This window comes from Macaca nemestrina, chromosome 3, assembly GCF_043159975.1.
Source record: "Macaca nemestrina isolate mMacNem1 chromosome 3, mMacNem.hap1, whole genome shotgun sequence".
Classification (NCBI taxonomy): domain Eukaryota; kingdom Metazoa; phylum Chordata; class Mammalia; order Primates; family Cercopithecidae; genus Macaca; species Macaca nemestrina.
Genome location: NC_092127.1, coordinates 37,042,317 through 37,062,931, shown reverse-complemented (window position 1 = coordinate 37,062,931; position 20,615 = coordinate 37,042,317). Strand labels below are relative to the sequence as shown.

Below are 20,615 nucleotides of genomic sequence, written 5' to 3'. Positions count from 1 at the left end.
ATCCCAGCACTTCGGGAGGTTGAGACAGGAGGATTGCTTGAGCCCAGGAGTTTGAAACCAGCCTGGGCAACATAGTGAGACCCTGTCTCTAAAAAATAAAATAAAATAATTTTACAGCTTTTGGTTCTCCTGTATTATATAGCATAACTGGGAATAAAAAACTATGAAATTATTTTCCCAAGACCAGTTTTACTCATCTTTAGCACACCTGTTTGCTGTGGTTATCCAGGAGCCACCTACATCAAGGTGGATCCAGGCTGTGGTCTTGCATTGGGTAACAAAGCCCTTCCCAGAGGGAGGAGTCACACCACTGGGTCAAGAGTCATGAATGGGTATTTTTACATGTTTATTAAAACAAGTTTCCTGAGAAGTTTGACTAGGCTATGTTGTTGTTAACCTAGTTTGCTTAAAATGTACAAAAATGCAATCAAACTTACATATCTGCTAAATATTCTAAAGTCAGATTTTGTTCTGATTGGCTATTAGGGCAAATTAGTGAGGGATTTTTTTGTTTTTTTGTTCTGTTTTGTTTTTCTAACAATAGTCTGAAACATAAAATTAAGTTTGGGTTTAAAAACAATTCTTGAAACTGTCATAAACATATGATATCTATTGATTAAACAGTAATAAAAAGACACAAGGTACAAGAATTGAGGCTTGACTGTTGTGGCCGTATACTAACTTCATATACCTTGATAGAACAAAGCATCTTCTTAAAAAGTGATTTGTACACTGCACAAGTATAGCTTTACCAAATAAAAACTCAATGACATGTCACTGAAATTTGCTTCTTCTAGAATTGGAATTATGTAACATACTGAATGATAATATTTTTATCGTATTATAAAATATGACTTCATCAACATGAGATTCCAGGACCCCAGATACTTCTCTGAACTTCTAAAAGTTCATTATTTGATAGGGTTGGATCAAATGTAAAGGCCCAAGTGTTCAAAGATCTTAGATACCTAAAGAGAGAAAGAGGCAAATGGAGGCTCTTCTGAGAGTCAAAATGTTGATGAGAAACAAACTGGAAGTAGCACACATAGGCAGAAAAATAGACAAGTTATGATTCAGAAAACAATTGTATGCAATTTTGGCATAAATATCTGAGAGTCACTGTGGGCCATGAGTTGAAAAGGAACATGCAAGAGAGCAAGGAAAACACAAAGCCTCATTCAGATGTGCTGGTGAGAATATGACAGACAAATCTGTTGAAGTTATGTACCGTGAAGTCTGTCTTTTGTCAAAGCTCTATGCAGTCCCAGGATAGCGTGATAACAGTGGTTAAACACAACCAGCTAGTTATAGCTTTCATTGTATGGAAAGACCTTTCTGGTCTGGAACTCTGCCTTTGAAATTATCCACGTAGTTCAGAAGGCAAATACTTGTTAAAGGGATCCCAAAAGGTAGGAGACAAGTACTTTTTGTTATGCATTAGGGCAGACTTTCAAGCACAAGACACAAAACTGGGCAGCAAATGTTTGGGTAGTCCCATCTCCCCTTGGTTCATATGTGGGTAACAAAATGAATAAAATTTTCCTTCTTTGTCTTTCTTGAAACAAAATATCAGGTATCCAAGGAGAGCTGAGGACTCTCAATTTGCTAGATTGATTTAAAGGGGTCAGATTTAGAAAATTAAGGAATAAATGGAGATCAGTTTCATTGGAGTAGGTGTGGTCAGTGGGCCCTTTTCCATTTTGTGCCATTGCTTTTAGCACAAGGATGTCAAAAATCCCACATAGAATGTCATCTCTGATGGATTGACAGAGACCTCCTGGGGTGCTGTGTTAGGACATGAGGCTTATCCCAGCTTGGCAGGAGAGAATGCTAAGCATGATGAGTGATACCTGCCACGGGCACAGATATTTCCTGCTTCTCTTCTGTTTGTTTCAAACCACCTTCAGGATCTCTGAAACATAGGCTGACAGATGACTCCTACCTGCACATACTTCCTACCCACATGTCACATCCAAGGGAGGGATGGTGAAACAAGTGTGAGCTTTGCAGAAATGCTGACAAGCAAGGGAATTTCAGCTGAGGAGTACATAAATTCTTTCACCGAAGATTCCTAGTTTCTCTGAGAAGTTCTTAAGGGTGACCAGACCTGGCCATGTCAGGGTCTACAAGTTACCAAACGCCATCTCATCAGGACTGTGGACCCTCTCACTGTGTCTTTTTGGCAGGCAGAGCACACTGACCCCCTGGGATGGTGTTTTCATTAAAACACTTGCTGTGTTTGGTGTCTTTTCCATGACATAACACTCCTTGAGAAAAGTTCTGCTGAATGTAGTTTACCTGTCCGAGGACTTGAATAATCAGAGGAAATTATCCAAAGCTGGTTAGTGGCCCAAAAGGAAACCATTGATAAAACGGCTTCCTGATTTAGGCCCTAAGGAATGAAGCAGAAAGGTGACGAACATTTAGCATGAGCAGAGTGAGTGCAGTGAGCTAGAAGCTGGCTGAGAGGAGGCAACGCGCATTGATCAGAAGTGAGCACATCACCCGCCTCCTTCTCCACCCTCAGAGGCAGCAATGGATGGCAGCCAGGCCTTTTCCTAGTACTTCTCAATTGCACATTCTTCCAAGTGCAAGTGATGCCATCATTAGGAAGAGTGGGCGTTGGAAGAAACAGCAAAAGGTTCTTGTGTCTATGTTGATTTGAAATTAATTAAATTTGTATCCTCTTCATCCTCAGTTGGCAGGCTCAGCGGACTCCCTCAGGGGTTGCTTCTCTTGGAAAACATGAGCGCCATTCAGGTTTAGGATTCATTATCACTGTAAAAAAAACACACACAGACACACACAGACACACAAAAAACCAGTAATATATTTCTTTTTCTTTTCTTTTTTTTTTTTTTTTTTGAGATGGAGTCTCACTCCGTTGCCCAGGCTGGAGAGCAGTGGCACGATCCAGGCTCACTGCAAGCTCCGTCTCCCGGGTTCACGTCATTCTCCTGCCTCAGCCTCCCGAGTAGCTGGGACTACAGGGGCCTGCCACCACGCCCAGCTAATTTTTTGCATTTTTTTTTTAGTTTAGTTGTTTTTTTTTTTTTTTTTTTAGTAGAGATGGGGTTTCACCGTGGTAGCCAGGAGGGTCTCAATCTCCTGACCTCGTGATCTACCCACCTTGGCCTCCCAAAGTGCTGGGATTACAGGTGTGAGCCACCGTGCCGGGTCAACAGTAATATATTTCTAAGAAGCTAAAGAGAGCTGGTCACTCCATTGTGGAGGTGACTGAAGAGATCACAAACCATCAGGAAGCCAATGGTGTCCAGCTTACAATTTCTGAAAGGAAGGTCAGTCTGAATTTTACATTTGATTCCTGAGGAAGAAATTCATGAGAGCCAAAAAATAATCCCTAGCTCTTGCCCCTCACAGCCCTCCCCAGTGCTGATGCAGAGAACCAGATGGAGTTGGGGGTTCCCCGTTTAATCAGTCTAATCCCATTCTCTATGAATACATGCCAAATTGCCTTTTTCTAAAACTAATTTTCCACATGCCGTTTTCTCTCAAGAGTTTGTGGTCCTGGCATGTCTTCAATAGCTCGTTTTGTTCATACCTACAAAGGAGCTGGAGGGGCCTTCTCAGTGTCATTTAGAATTCAAATATTGGGCATCCTGGGGTGTGAGCAGACATAAATGATCAACATAGTATTTGAACATGACCACACTGTTGGCTGATTTGGTCTTTGCTTCTAACTTGGCTGTCTTTGCCAAGTGTCTCGCTCCACAGCTTTTTCCTGGTGGGCTCACAGCTCCACCAACTCTCCTGGAAAACAGGTGGCACTTCCCTTCCTCACATTTCTCTTTTTAGTTCTGTACTCCCTTCGCTCACATCCTAGCAGGTCTCTATTTGAAGTGACCTCTGCTTCCAAGGGAGCGCTTGAATGATAATGATCAACAGATCTGGTATCTCCCTCGCTCATAAGTATGGATAGTGTGCAATAGGTGATATTCTTCTGACTCCTACTTCAGCGCTCTCCTACTCAGTGAAACTCCATGTGTTTCTAAAAGGACTTCGGAGCAACTGAGACACACATAGATAGATAGATAGACAGACAGAAAGACAGATAGATAAATAGATAGATAAGTAAGTAGATAATGATGGATCTATCCATGAAAGGGCAGGAGACATTGTGTATATGTTTGTGTGTGGTGTTGGTTCATGTTGTGAAGACAGAGGCAGAAGCTATCATAAGGAGGGAAGAGCAATGGGAAAGGAGGGGGAGGACAGAATTTTATCTGAGGCAGAGAAGTGAACAAAAGGACAAACCAGGGTGGGTGTGGTGGCTCACACCTGTCATCCCAGCTCTTTGGGAGGCTGAGGCAGGAGGATTGCTTGAGTCTAGGAGTTTGAGACCAGCCAGGGCAATACAGTGAGACACCATCTTTACAAAAATTAAACATTAGCCAAGTGTGGTGGTGCACACCTGTAGTCCCAGTTACTCAGGAGGCTGAGGTGGGAGGATTGCTGGAGTCCTAGCATTTGAGGCTGTAGTGAGCTGTGATTGTGCCACTGCACTCCAGCCTGGGTAAGAAACACACCCTGTCTCAAAAAAAAAAAAAAAAAAAAAGACAAACCATATCAAAACATATTTCAAATGAAAGCCTGGTTGAAAGTTTTAAAATGTTTCATCTGAAGAGTAGATGTGACAACCCCTTTCACTTATGTCACCCTGAATAATTTTTAAACTGCCCAAGGAGGTTTAATTTCTTGGAAATTGGGTGGTGGTAAGAGAGTATTTCAAAGATCCAGGAGTCTATCTCTATAGAACATAAGGCTCTGAATTGCATGTTTTCCTTTTGTGACCTTATCTTGAAATTTCAGCCACTTGAAGCAGAGTATAATATACAACTGAACAACAAAGGCAAGGCCCTCTTTTGTCCACAACATTAATATTTGCTCAGCTGTTATAATAGAAGTGATTTTTAAAGTTAATTATTATAAAATTAGTCCCTATTCATTGGTTAAAAAAATAGAAAATACAAATAAGCAAAACAAAAATACCAATAATCTCACTACATTAACATTTTGGTATTTATTTCCCCAAAGATTTTCCTGTGATAATAATATATATCTTTTTTGTACAAAATGGGATATTTTATATATTGTTCTGTAATCTGCTTTTCTCACTCTCATTCACACGTAAACATCTGCCTCTCCTAATAAATATATACAACATCCTTTCAGTGACTACATAGCTTTCTATTGTCTCACTAAATCAAAAATTTTTTTTAGCCAATTCCTTATTGTTAAACATTTAGGCTACTTTAAATTTTTAATTTTTATTTATTATAAACATTGCTACATCTTTGGAAACTTCCAATAGTTACCTTTGCATATATCCCTAGAAAGGGAATTGTTAGGTCAAAGTATACACAATTTTAAAGCTTTAATGGCTCATTGTCAAATTATCCCCCTTTCCTAGAAATTTTTACAATTTACATTCTTCCAACACTACTCTTTAGGGAAACATCCTTTTTCCCATGTCCTCTCCAACATTGAATATTATTATTTTCATTTTTTTTTGTGAGTCCAGTAGGTGAAAATGGTATCGTATTTACCGTTACTTTTTTATTACTACAAAGAATAAACCTTTTACAAAGCTTAGTTGGTAATTTTAATTTCTTCCTTTGCTGAATTGCTTATTAATAGTCTCTGCTCATAAAGTAGAACAATTATTATTACATTTTTAGATAGGATCTTACCATGTCACCCAGGCTGGAGGGCAGTGGCAAGATCTTAGCTCACTGCAGCCTCAACCTCCTGGGCTCAAGCAATCCTACCACCTCATCCCCCCTTCCCTCACTCCTCCATAGCTGGGACTACAGTTGTGTGCCACCACACCTAGCTAACTTTTGTGGAGACAGAGTCATGCCATGTTGTCTAGGCTGGTCTCGAACTCCTGGGCTCAAGCAATCCACCCACCTCAGCCTCTCAAAGTGCTGGGATTACAGGTGTGAGATACACAGCCAGCCTACTGTGTTTTTTGAAGTACAAGAACATTGAGTTTTTAATGTAGTTACATCTATCCTTTTATTTTTTATTTTTTGAGACAGAGTCTCGCTCTGTCGCCTCCCGAGTAGCTGGGACTACAGGCGCCTGCCACCACGCTCGGCTAATTTTTTGTATTTTTTTTAGTAGAGGCAGGGTTTCACCGTGTTAGCCAGGATGGTCTCCATCTCCTGACCTCGTGATCCGCCTGCCTTGGCCTCCCAAAGTGCTGGGATTATAGGCATGAGCCACCGCACCCGGCCACATCTATCCTTTTCAAATATGATTTCTGACTTGTGTATCATGCTTTCAAACTAGTTCCCTCCTTAAAGCTATATAATATTTTCCTGTATTTTTTCTGGCTTTTTTTCTTTCTTTTTAACACTCAAACTCATCTGGAGTCTATTTTTGTATAAAGCGTGAGGGTGAGCTCCAAATTTCCCCCCCAAATGTTAGTCAGTTGTCCCAAGACTATTTATTAAATAATCCACTTGCTATGAAATGTTAATTCTAATTTGGTTCCAAGTGTACACTATTTTAATTGTTGATCAAGCATGACACACTCCCTGTGAACTCCCTACCCTTATTCCATCTTACAATTTCACTTTTTCCTTCTTTTAAAATTGTCCTGGCTCTTTGCACACAGTTATTCTTCCAGATGAAATGTGCATAGGGATTTTTAAGATGACTGGGTTGAATTTAAGATGATCATTTTTACATTGTTGAGACTTTCATCAGGAACACAGTATACCTCTCCATTCGTTCAAGTCTTTTATGTGCCACAATAAAAATCTGAACATTTTATATTATCACCTGCATTTTTTCAGTTAAGTTGATCCCTGGGTAGTTTACGTTTGTGCTGTTTTTATGATATTACCAATGTTGGTGTGTGCTGAGTGGCTTTTTTAGCATAGTAGATAAGATCCCTGGGTCAGTTGGCCTGAATCTGAATCATGGTTCACTTTCTTGCCATGTGACATTGGGCAAATTAACCTTTCTTAGCTGGAGTGTTCTTATCTCATCTCATCTGCAAAACATACATACCTATACCACAAGCTTTATTGTTTTGTAAATAATAAATGAGAAAATGCAGGTGAAATACCATACTCCAGGCCTGACACACAGACACATGAATGAATGTTAGTAATCCTTATTTTGCAGGTTTTACAGTAGCCAGTGCTTGTTGGTAAAACACTAGCATGAATATTGTTTCAAGTATCCAAAGGCTTTCAGCAACCATCTTCCAAAACAAACTAAATTTCTAAGGGGAAGCATTTTGAAGGCTCAGTGTGGGACACTGTCCATCAACAAGGACTTGTTTAACTTAAAGCACCAAAGAGGAAAAGAAGCTCAAGCTATGGTGCCCACAGCCACAGCTCCGTGGACCATAAGCAATTGACAAGCACTGCCACATAGGGTAAACAGTTGCCTCACCTGTGGGACATCAGGCCACTCTTAGGTGTAGCAACTCTTACTGGTGCTGGGATGGACATCAGGCATGTTGGTAAATCAGCAAGCTGGGACCTGGCCCACCACTTGAGCCTGGAGGCATTCTCTCCCAAATGCTCATTCCTTTATTTAGTTAGGTGTGTTTCCTGCTGTCTTTTTGGCTATTTATTCTCTCTGTGAAATCATCAAATAAACCTAGACATTTTTAATTCTGAAAATTCTTAGAGTTCTCTGTTAAAAAAATCTTAGCAAACTGTCACAGAATTGCAACAAATCAAATAAGTGATCCCTTTTCAAACCTTTAGTTTGAAAGCAGTTTTAGTAACTTATCTACAATGGTAACATTAGTGAGCAATTTTTCTAGGAATGTTAGACAGATATTTTAAGAATGTTGGCCAAGTGTGGTGGCTCATGTCTGTAATCCTAGCAACTTGGGAAGCCGGGGCATTTAAGCCTCAAGGACCACTTGAGCCCATGAGTTCGAGACCAGCCTGGGGAACATAGTGAGACATTGTCTCTACAAATTTCAAAAATTAGCTGGGCATGGTGGCTCGTGTCAGTAGTCCCAGCTATTAAAAGTAATGGCAAAAACTGCAATTACTTTTGCACCAACCTTATACCTTGTTTGCATGGCTGAGGTGGGAGGATTGCCTGAGATTGGGAAGGTTGAGGAGATGTAGTGAGCTGAGATCACACCACTGCACTCCAGTCTGGGCAACACAGTGAGACCCTATCTCAAAAAAAAAAAAAAAAAAAAAGAATGTGGAGCACCTTTCCCAAAAGTCTGCATAGTAACAGGCTGACAAATAAAACCAAATTTAATTGATTAAAAAGCATCATTGTATTGTTTTCTTTAAGAAGGCATGTAATGGGCATGCTACCAGTTGAATAAAGACTGATGCAACTGTAATACCTTGTTTCATAATTGCCCCTTTGTTGCAGTCAGGATTAGATAAGTCATCTTTGTTCTCCTGACCAGTCTATCTTGTAACAATCCCTCTTTATGACCACAGCTTGTGTACTCTGTCTCCAAAGATGGCAATAAACCTATGTTCAACCTTTCTTGTGTTATGATGCTCTCTAACTCATTTTTAGGGGGAGTGCAGAGTTCAGGTTAGCACAAAATCACGTAACAATTAGATCAGGCTCCCTTTCTCTTCAACAGAATGTCCTTTCTCCTTCCTGCAAGAGGCCTGGTCTCAGGTGGAATGATTGAGGTAATGCATCTGGCTAGCATCAGAGGCAAGCCTAGTCATGCACATAGATCATGCCCATGTTGTAGATATAATCTGGGCCACTATTCAAGCAATGCTGTGGTTTTTAAAAGTAAGTACATCTTCCCTCATCCAACACATACATGCACACACACACGTGCACGTGTGCATCTATGTTTTAATAATACTATTTGAGGTTATCATCCTGCAGGATTATAAACTGTTACTTTGTATCCCTCATAATATCAAGCTCAGATCTGAGAGAAACCGACACTTAATACTTGAATTACAGATGATCCCCGACTTACAATGTTTAACTTACAATTTTTTTGACTTTACAATGGAGCAAAAGTAATATGTATTCACTACATGCCTTGACTTACGATGGGGCTATCTCTAGATACACTCATTATAATTTGAAAATATAGTGCATTTTTGACTTAGGATTTTTTTACTTACAGTGTGTCTCTCAAGACCTAACCCCACTGTAAGTCAAGAAGGATTTATACACTTTTAAAAGACTTTGAGGGACTAAAGAAGAAGAGAGGAAAGAAGCCTCTACACAAAGAAAAAAAATAGAAGTGGTCACAAAGATTGACTTGAGCAGACAGGCCAAAAAAAGCTCACACAAAACTGCTGTTTTCTTGCAATTAATGGTTAAGTGTTGTCAATGACTGTGCTGGGTGATAGACACATCATTCACCAAATACTTTCCTATATTAGCCTCATGGTGGTTGGCTTTCTTGCTGCTGAGTGTTCTTCTTTTTCTAATCTATAATTTGTCTTTTAATTTATGAAATATCTCTTATTTTAGCAAAATAGTAAAAGAGAATGAAAACACACTTTTAAAAGAAACTTTTCTCTAGATTGAGCTTTATCAGATACTAACCTGCCATGTGAACTTGAACAAGCCACTTAACCTCTCTGAGTTCTAAGTTTACTCAAATTATATTATTTTTAACTGGTTGTTTTGACATGATGTCAACAGTGTCAGGCACATATTAAGTGTTCAATAAATGTGTTTTGAAAAACTACATCAAAAATTGTACTTTCTCAAAAAATGACAAAGAGAAGGGATGAAACAGGAAGAAATCCACAAAATTCTCTATTAAACTAACCTAAACTTTTCCTGAAAAATAGTGAAGCGACCCATTTTTATAACAACATTGAGCTCAGAAACATAAACTATAGAATAAACAGCAGAATTATTACAAGAACAGATATACTGTCACTCTCTCTTAGTTAATTTCTTGGGCATCTAGCATATAGAAAATGTGATGTAAATGTCTTACTGTTATTGTAATTATTACTGAATTTTCAAAATTATAAATCCACTTGAGCAGAATCAAATCTAATTCTTTCCCTAATCTTTCCCTATGTTGTTGCTCAATGTAAAATCATCCCTGTGGTCAAGAGATATAAGAGGAAAGAAGACAGGCATTTGGCTGATACTTGCGATTCCTTGTCTGTGGTTATTCATCTGAGGTTGTAGAGACAGAAACAGCAAGCTTTCAGGAAACCGTCTAACTACAAATGCCTCCAGAAGAAGGAAGAGGCCGGCTAGATTGGAAGAGTCATGATAAAAGGGAATTTTTCTTGTTTGCACCACTATCTAGTAGCATTTGGGAGGGTGTTGTGAGGGTGGGGTTAGGCAATAAGGGAGTGTGTTTTCTACACGAAAGTTAAAACAATAATAAAACCAACCAAGAGGATCTGTTTTCTGTCATTACCATGTGTTGGCAATGCTTAACGAGATCAGGGATGAAATTCTCTTCAACTTGAGGGCAGACCCCTCCTAGCGCCCTCCTCCCACTGACACTATGCCCCCGTGCAGCGCCAGGCACATAGCAGGTATGAATCACGGAAAAGACGCTAAGATGGAAAATAAGAATATGAAACACTCCCCTCCCCCATGATTCCTTTGTTGCTTTTCCTATTGATTTTTTTAAAACATGAAAACCATAGTGTCAACTTCCCATAGTATTTTGTACATCTCTGGTCCTTATTAAAATCCTGTGCTGTCTTTTGGATTCCACAGCTCAGGAAGAATATCCATTCAATGAGGACGGAGGAAAGTAATGAACAAGGAGTGGCCAATCAGACGCGGATAAAATTCTGAAAGCCCTGAGACTATGGACCCTAACAAGACAAGGTTGAAGTCTTTGCACACAATGTGGTATATTCAGTGTAGGGTGGTTATCAGATTAACTCCCTTTTCCCAGAAGCATGGCGGATTTAGGTTCTATGGACTTAATAGACAACAGAGGTTCTTTGTCAGGGATGTCTTTCTAGCATCAAGGAAAGTGGAGCCCTGTAAATGAATTCCAGAAGTCTTTGTTTATCAGGAGAAAGAAGTGTGTTTTCCACTAAATTCAATTTTTAATGACTGTTGCATACTTTCTGAAGCATTAAATTCACCTGTATACTACTTCGATGACAGAGGAAGAATCATGCACAAGGTAAAAGCCAATGGAAAACTTTGGGTGATAATGGTGTGTCAATGTAGGTTGACTGATTGCAGCAAATGTAGCACTCTGATGGGGGACATTGATAATGGGAGAGGCTGTGCATCTGTGAGGGCAGAGGGTACATGGGAACTCTGTACTTTCTGCTCAGTTTTGCTGTGAACCTAAAACTGCCCTAGAAATAATCTTTTAAAATACCGATGTGGGAGGGGAAGAACTATTGCCACTGCATAAAAGTAATTAGTTTCACTTGCATAGTGCTTTAAAACTTAGCTACTGCTGGGCACAGTGTCTCATGCCTGTAATCCCAGCACTTTGGGAGGCCGAGACGGGTGGATCACCTGAGGTCAGAAGTTTGAGATCAGCCTGACCAATGTGGTAAATCCCCGTCTCTATTAAAAATACAAAATTAGCCGGGCACGGTGGTGGGCACCTGTAATCCCAGCTACTTGGGAGGCTGAGGCAGGAGAATTGCTTGAACCCAGGAGGCGGAGGCTGACAATAAGCCAAGATTGCACCATTGCACTCTAGCATGGGCAACAAGAGCAAAACTCCAAAATAATAAATAACTCAAAATAAATAAATAAATAAATAAATAAAAGAAAAATAAAACCTAGTTAGGTGGTTTCATTCTCTTATATCATCCTGTGAAACTAGAAGGACAGATGTTCTTACTTCCATTTTTCAAGATGAAGAAATTAAAACTCAGAGAGCTAAAGTGACTTGTTTTTGTCTAAAGAACAAACAAGCATTCAAATTAGGTCTGAAAATGAGTCTTCTGGTTCTAAGTCTTATGACCCACTAATGCACTTTCCACCTGTATCTATAACAATTCACAAGCTTTTAGAGACAAAAGAAATCTTATTTTTGTCCCAGGGTAGATACTCAAACATTTTATGGATTATCAATGTAGTTAAAACATTAACATAAGAAAAAGAAACGTAACTAAAATTATGACAGAAAAGAAAGATTATCCAAATTATAAGGTGCTAATACCCTTTTAAAAACTTCAGAATGGGCCAGGCATGGTGGCTCACTCCTGTCATCCCAACACTTTGGGAGGCCAAGGCAGCAGAAGGATTCCTTGAGCCCAAAAGTGTGAAACCAGCCTGGGCAACATAAGGAGACCCTGTCACCACAATAAAGTAAAATAAAATTAGCCAGGCATGGCAGACAAACCTGTGGTCCCAACTACTCGGGAGGCTAAGTTGGAAGAATCACTTAGGCCCAGGTGGTTGAGGCTGCAGTGAGCCATGATCACACCACTGCACTCCAGCCGAGACAACAGAATGAGACTCTGTCTCAACACAAAACAACAAAACACCAAAAAACTCCAGAGTGATAAGTGGACTATTCCTAAATCACCAACATTAATGGGCCTATGCCAGTAATGAAGGAGAACAGAAAGTCTCATAGTAGATCAAACAAATTCCTGATTTCCCAGGATTGGGAGGTCCAGAAAGAAACCATAGGGAACACAGGGACAAAAATAATGCTTTGCCCACCAGTATTGATGTGTCTGGGTCTTAGGATACAGGCTTAGGATAAAGGAAGTGAGGTATTTTGTTTGTTTGTTTGTTTTTTAATCTAGTGAGCTGGGTCTTAGTATAAAGGCAGTGAGTTTCTGTACATAAGTTTTAATTTCCTAATAATTATAGTGGCAATAACCAGTGCTTATTGAGAACTTACTTTGTGCTGGATTTTGTTCTAAATCCAATGTACTTTTCTTAGATTTTTTAGTGAATAAAAAATCGACTTTGCAATATCATAATAACCTTTGAAGTAATCAGAAAGTGCCTGGCTTTACAAAGATCTGGGACTTGCCATTCTTGGTTCTCAAATGCTAGTGCTGGCATCACTGAGAGGGCATAAAGTGAAGGCCTGACAGCCATCCTGTGAATGTCAGACAGCTCTGGACCCACAGAGGAATGTAGACATTCCCTTTTAAAACAATAATTTAACTATGTTAAGGCTCTAGCTCATTTTCTCATTATTTCAAAAATCTGATTTTTTTTTTGAAACAGAATTTCGCTCTTGTTGCCCAGGCTGTAGTGCAATGGTGTGATCAGTGCTCACCGCAACCTCCGCCTCCTGGGTTGAAGAGATTCTCCTGCCTCGGCCTCCCAAGTAGCTGGGAGTACAGGCACCCGCCACTTTGCCAGGCTAATTTTTGTATTTTCAGTAGAGACAGAGTTTCACCATGTTGGCCAGGCTGATCTCAAACTCCTGACCTCAGGTGATCTGCCTGCCTCAGCCTCCCAAAGTGCTGGAATTACAGGCATAAGCCACCATGCCCGGCCAAAAATCTGATTGTTAAGGAGCTTTCACTGCCATACAAGTCTGTAATGTTAAGCTTCTTCCATATTGCCAACAATTTCAAAGAGCAAAAGGCAGGTATGTAAAAATCACTGCGGGTGGTTTGTAGCATCATTGAAGGTGCTCATTAGGGATAGAGTAATAAGATATTTAAGATATTTATGGAGGTTTAGTAGTGATCTGAGCCCTATACCAGACATATATAGTTACAGATTTCCAGGTAAGGTCAAAACATGGGGAAAATATCCCTTTGTAATATTCCCCCTGGCATTTGTTTTCTCCACCTGCTTGTTTCTCTCTCTCTCTCTCTCTCTCTCTCTCTCTCTCTCTCTCTCTCTCTCTCTCTCAGAGACAAGGTCTTGCTCTCGCTTGTTGCCCAGGCTGGAATGCAGTGGTACAATCATAGCTCACTGCAATCCTGAAATCCTGGGCTCAAGCAATCCTCTCACCTCAGCCTCTCAAGTAACTAGGACTACAGGCAAGCGTCACCAAGCATGACCTGGAATCTCTTTTAAATAGGATAGAATCCTTTCTGAACTGGCAAAGAATCTTAACATGAAAATGCCTAGGGGGGTGATATTGACCTAAATCTACAATAGATATAGACTTTGGCATCAGAGCTGAGGTTTGTCTGAGTAAGACTGTGTGGTGTGATGTGAGGAGAGATTTGGGATGGTGAATTCTTAAGTAAGGTTTAGGGGGAGATGCAGAAAAAGGGTCCAAAGATAAACATCTGACTGCCCCAACCACTGCCTAATAATCAGTATTCCCTTGCGATGCTCAGGCTTCAGGGATTGCCCAGTGACAAGTGACTGCAGTCTGGAAGAATTTAAGATGACTGGCACCAGACTTCTGGCGAACACAGAGGGAGAGCATTTATCCTGCCTGAAGGTTTATTCCATTTATTCCAACAGAAGTGTGATATCTCAGGCATAGGCTCAAGTCCTCTCCTCTCTGGGTATCCATGAGTGATTGCTGCCAACCACTCAGTACCTCCAAGGTCACAGCAGAGCTCTGCAGAGCAAGTCCCCAACCTGCTGAACCATCAGTCCTTTTTTCTTAGAACACTTCCCATGTCCTGACAAAACAATTCTCTAATCAAAACACCCACAATGTGGTCATTTCTATCCTCACAAAAGATAATATAATTTAAATGAAATTGTGGAATGCTAAACTAGACCCAAACCCCAAAGCACTAAAATTTTCTATCAAGCAGAGCCACCTAGTGGTATAATGGAACATTTTTTTAAAATTCCCATTTATTTTCTCACTCTAGTTTACAGTTACCCACTTTAAGACTGTCGCCTCCATCTGTTTTCCTTACCAAACATCTATTTATCCAAGGTAAACAAACCTACAGTTTGTCATAATTGGAAAGTTTTATGACTAAAACAGAAGCTGAGGCAACAGTGTCTCCTTAGAAGGGCAAGAAAATGTCAATACTAATTTATTTCTAAAGATAAAGAGCCCTAGGATATTTACTTTATAGCCTTCTATTTTCTGTAACACACTTCCTCTTCTCCACACTATGCACATATCCACCCATGTAAATGGTCTCATACAATTTATAGGCACAGAGAAGCCTGGTTGCCAATCCCCTCCCTGCTATATACATATAATCTGTGGCAGAAATGAGAAGTACCTTGGGTTGTGATTTGATTCCTTCTCTTCCTTCAAGGTAGGTAAACATTCATAGTCGGCTAGGACAGAATAAAAGCAAACTCATTGTTAGTTACTGAAATTGTATCTTCTATCCACAATCCTGATACAGTTGAATACCATAGTTCTCTGATCTGTGTGGTTACTTGCGCAAAAATGGCCTCACCAAGGAGTGACAGTGGTGAAAAGATCAATGATGTCAAGGTTCTTGAAATGGAAAAAGCGCTAATAACACAGATACAAAACTTCAACATGCCTCTGACCCTGGAAAGGACACAATTCATCACTGCTTGGTTATTCTGTCCCTGTAGCACCCCAGTGCTCCAAAAGCTAGAATCTGCACATCTCAGGATAGACACTGGCAAAAGATGGCTTCGCCTGAGGTTCCAATGTGTCTGCAGAATGATTTCCATCAGATTGCATGGTAGACAAGAATTGGGTAAAGTGGGAAAACAGCCAATCTTCCTATGGTCATGAGTTCCTTTCTATACACCACTCGTTATTTTTAAGGGCAAAAAAATTCTTTGATTCTATCACCTATATGTCAAAATAACTCAGCTTTAGTTGTCGAATAGAAATGCCTTTTCCAGTCTTCTGGTTTTAGTGAGTATGACAGAATCATGATTTTATATTTCACAAAATCTCTGGCACAAAACGTAATACAGCAACATAATAAGAAGAGATTGCCTTTCTGTAGTGAATTTTTTTCTTCTACTTTTTTTTCTGCATTTTAAAAATTCTACTATGTATGCATATTACTTTTAGCAACTGAAAACAACAAAATGAGATTCCCGAAGTACTATCTCAATGACCCGCCCCATCCTCAAATAGAATGGCTTTACAGAGTCCTTCTTTCCTGTTAGAAATTGTACAGGTTAGCTGAGTGGCTCTTTTTTGAAATCACATCTTGATAAGCCTCTGGTAGTAATAATTCTTTGTTTGTTTGTTTGTTTGAGATGGAGTCTTGCTCTGTCGCCCAGGCTGGAGTGCAGTGGTGCGACCTCAGCTCACTGCAAACTCTGCCTCCTGGGTTCAAGCTATTCTCCTGCCTCAGCCTCCCTAGTAGCTGGGAGTACAGACATGCACCACCACACCCAGCTAATTTTGTATTTTCAGTAGAGATGGAGTTTCACCATGTTTGCCAGGCTGGTTTCGAACTCCTGATCTCAGGTGATCCACCTGCCTTGGCCTTCAAAAGTGCTGGGGTTATAGACCTGAGCCACCGTGCCTGGCCTGGTAGTAATAATTCTCATAATCAGTCTCTGAATTTTCCAACTCTACTATAGAGTGTTGAATTTGACAGACTCTAGGGTATTTTTTTTTAAGATAAATGGTAAAAAATACAAATGATATGATAATGCTGGGTTTTTATTAATTTAATCTAAGTAGTAAAAATAATTAATTTTTAAAGGGAATTTAAAAAAGAAAAAGCAGCTGTCATCATTTTAAAGTCCCATTATTGATTTACTAAAAAGTAAGGAACACATACTTCCATTACTGCCAGATATCAATTGTAAATTGTTATATGGGTTATGTGTATCACCATCTACATGAGCAATATCCAATAGAGCATTCTAAAGTGATAGAAATATTCTATATTACACTGTCCACTTAAGTAGCCATTGGCTACTAAACACTCAATATTTTTAACTTTAGTCTTAATTAATTTAAATTTAAATAGCCAAATTTGGTGATTGTCTATTACGTTGAACAGCACAGATCTATGGCTACTACATTTGATCAAGTTTTATATCCATAGTCAGTTTATACTTATAGATCTCTAAATTCTGTAATGTATAAGTTAATGCCAGATGCTAACTTTTTCCAGATCATTTGGCCTCAGAGATTTCCTTTCTTGAGTAAAATACCATTTTCTGCTTCAAAAAGACCATTTCAACAACTTGTACAGAAATAAAAACAAGTGGCAACAATTAAGCTGAATATTTAAATATTGTCAGACCAAGTTTATTATCTGCATGTACCAGATCTAATGTGGGTTTGGGCTCTGTCTCACTCCAGGATTTATTGAGATATTTATAAAGCTGTTGCAGCCTTCTGTTACTAAAGAGGAAAGAAAAAAAAAAAAAACTTTAGGTTACCACATACCATTTCTATTCATGCTGTTCATCCATTTATCAAGCTCTTCCATTTCAATTTCCATAACAGAGGGTGTATCTTCCTCAAAAATAGGGCTAGAAATAGAGAGCAAAAGGCTTGTTGGAAAGAAATGTGAAATGTGTCTGATTTCATTTGGAAAGAGACTAGAGTGCTGATCCTGAGGAAGATGAACTTGATTCAGTGCCTTATGCTCTAGGGAAGCCTGAGGGCTTGCCCTTGTCCAAACTACCAAACTTCAATAGGAAGAAAGGCTACCACACAAACATACATTTATCACAGGTCCAAAAGTGGGGTGCCCACAGGCCCAGCAAGTGGACTAAAAAGGGAACCCAGGAGACTGACTGCTCCCCTGAAGGTACAAAGTCAAGTCTGCAAGGCTCCCAGGGTGAGGCCCTTCCGGGGAGTTGCCACATTAAGCATTTTAGCCTTGCTTAATTTCACTTCCTCTTCCTTGGGGTTTTTTGATCAGTGCCCCAGGTCAAGAGGCCACTGTCAACAGGCTATAGTTACCACCTGTCCCTTCAATTCCCAGGCCTTTCTCTCTTGGAGAAATGGAGCAGTTGCTTTCAGAAATTCCCCGCTCTCACTTGCAGAGCTCAAAGTGCACAGTCAAGGGACAGAGCCCATGGTTAGTGGAGATGGGGCTGGGGAAGGAGGGACCACCAGCTCTGAAAGCAGCGTAGGCAGTACACTGTGTAGAGGAAGCCACAGTTTCTAAACCAGGAGGCTGCTTGGAAGGTGGGGAGGGGATGGCATCACCTCAGAACATGCTTCTGAGTGGAGGCTTGTTTTTCTCTCTCCCACCCCTCCTTCCCTCCCTCCTCTCCCTTCCTCCTGCTCCTCCCACTCTTCCCTTCTTCCTCCTCTCTCTCTCCCATCCCTGGGGGTTCTTGCTGTGCAAACTTCTGCTTCGACCAGGGCTCCCCTGCTTTGCAGGTGATAAAATTTCTAATCAGAGTAAATGAAACGACATCCTTGAAATACAACTAGGGATGGAATATTTAACTGCTATGCACTTGAAATTGGCAGCAGTCAGAATTCTTTCCTGAACGTAGGACAGCGAAATAAAGCAGATGACACACTGTCCTTGCCCAGATCACACTCACACGCTGGACAGGGTTTGGGGATGCCAGCACATCCTCCCTTAGGCTACCAGGGATCTCCAGCCCAGCCTGGGAAGCAGGAGAGCTCCGCAAGGTGTCAGAACAAAAACACCTGAAAAGGCAGCTGTCTGCCCTAACTGTTGCTGTTCACACCCCAGGTGGATCAGAAGCAGCAGGGAAAACTTACACTTTCACGTTTTCATTTCCCAGTTCATCTAAAAGGAAATGAACATAAAGGTCATGTTAGCTTTGTTCTTCCGTAACAACTTTTAATCTCAACAACAGCTGAAGTCTGCTTTACAAAGAGAGCAAAATGACATTAAATAATGTTTTTAAAGGAGCGATCCTTAACTTAGAGTTAAACAAGTGCGGATTGCCATATTGAAACGAGGTCCTAATCCCTGTGAAATCTGCTTTTAGATGTGGATGGTCAGCTGAGAACACTCACTTCAGATCAGATGTTCATCTGTCTTTATTTTTGACATCCACAAGAAGAGGAAAACAGTGGTAAGGAAAGGCAAGGGAGGGTGAAACAAGAGGGCTTGCTTCTTGGCCTCCTTCAGTAAAATGTCCCAGATCTAAAGGTTGCTGCTTCATTTCCTGTGATACACCATGCTGAGCACTGTGGCACTGTGCCTCACTCCTGGCAGAGGATGTGGACTCTTCCATCAAGGGCTCCCCTTGGAATTTTCCTTTTACCCCTGCTCTTTGCATGGCCGGATCCCTCACATCCTCAGGGTCCCAGCTTAAATACTCTTTCCTCAGGGAGGCCTTTCCCACCTCCTCTATATAAAGCAGGGCCCGTCTTTCCTGTTGCTCCCCAGCTCAGCACCTTGCTTGCATCCTTCATAATATTGGCCACAATTTCTCATTGGTCAACTCGTCTGTTTGATTTTTTTTTTTTCTGTCTGTCTCTCTCACTGGACCGTAAGTACAAAGGGGCAGTGATCGTGTCTGTCTTACACATTTTGGTATCCCCCCAGCTCTGAGCCAGCTAGCACAGTACCTGGTAAATGCCTAGTCAATCTCAGTGGAATAAATGATTAGGTGTTAACCTCAATTGTCCAGCACTGGGGTTCAACTCATGTCCAATATTTTGGACTTAGCATAGTGAAACTTCCAAGAAGCCTGTTTTTAGTTCCCGTTGGTTGAGGTGAGAGTCAGGTAACTGTTTACAAAATGCCTCTAACACACATCAGACTCCAAATGAACAAGTGGTGAGAACTGGAGCCTGATGTCCCAGCTGAAGCCCTGTTTCATTTGGCAGGAGAACCAACACATCCAGAGAAATGAGGCAATGATGTTGAGTGGATAACATAGGCCTGCTGCACGATTTATGATGTGAAAATGATTGAAAAGCAAACTATTTTGTAGGGTCCACCCAACAGTCAGAGGTTTCTGATCCTTGGCAATCAGAGGCCTCCTATTGTCTGTCCTGGAGAAATGGAGGTCCTCAGTGAAGGAACACAACCAGCAGACACCTGGAACTGAGTTCCTGGCGGCAGTGAGCTGCTGTAATTTCCTGTGCGTTGGCAAGCTTGAATGGCATTGCTAATCCAGGAAAGCTGGGCACAGATGTAAGTTTCATGCCATCACTGTTTGCCTTCCAAGAGCTGCAGGCTACGTCCTCTCGCCCTCCGGTAGGAATCTAAAGCTTCCTGCAGATGCCTGACTCCTCAGAAACTTAGATGGGAAAAGGAGAACACACACACACACACACACACACACACACACATCATAAACACACACTTTCTATCTAAAATATACAGGCCATTTCCTTAAGGAATTTTACTATAAATAAAGCTCCTACACAATTGAACATCCCTACAGGTGACCCATAAAGATCCTCCTGTTTTGTCACCCCCTCCTCCTCCCTCTCCCTTTTTCCCTGCTGAATAACCCCTGAGTAATTTCCCAGAGAGCAAGTGGCTGCATGGCCCCACCGCTGTGGGCATGGATTTATCTTTATTATCTGGGTTCCCCACAGGCTTCAGGGTGAGCAAAAGCTAGCCTGCATGCAGATGAAGGAAAACTTTTAAAAGCCATTACAAAAGTGCTCCAGATGCACCAAATGTGAAGCTCCTGTAATCAGTATTAAAACAGAGCAAAAAGCTTTCTGTGGCCTCATCTTCCCTGCTCCATGGCTATTACCTCTGCTCCAGCCACCATGGCAACAGAAAAACATCTGGGAGGGCACACAAAGAGCGGAGCATTAAACCAGGAGGGAGACCAATTACTTGTCCTCAGCAATCAGGCTCTGCCCGCTCCACTCCACCGGCCTACATCTATTTGCG

General features: G+C 40.8%; 1 protein-coding gene across 1 annotated transcript in view; it reads right to left on the bottom strand.

The window, feature by feature from the left end:
• Positions 1-329: 329 nt before the first annotated feature.
• The window catches only part of LOC105463488 (transmembrane protein 154), a 54,544-nt gene continuing 34,258 nt past the window's right edge, over positions 330-20,615 (bottom strand). The window contains exons 4-7 of the mRNA XM_011710602.2: positions 18,509-18,536; positions 17,207-17,292; positions 15,084-15,141; positions 330-2,778 (exon numbers count right to left, since the gene is read on the bottom strand). Coding sequence (XP_011708904.1) covers positions 2,763-2,778; positions 15,084-15,141; positions 17,207-17,292; positions 18,509-18,536 — 188 coding nt within the window. The 3' untranslated portion in view covers positions 330-2,762. The remainder of the gene's footprint in view (positions 2,779-15,083; positions 15,142-17,206; positions 17,293-18,508; positions 18,537-20,615) is intronic.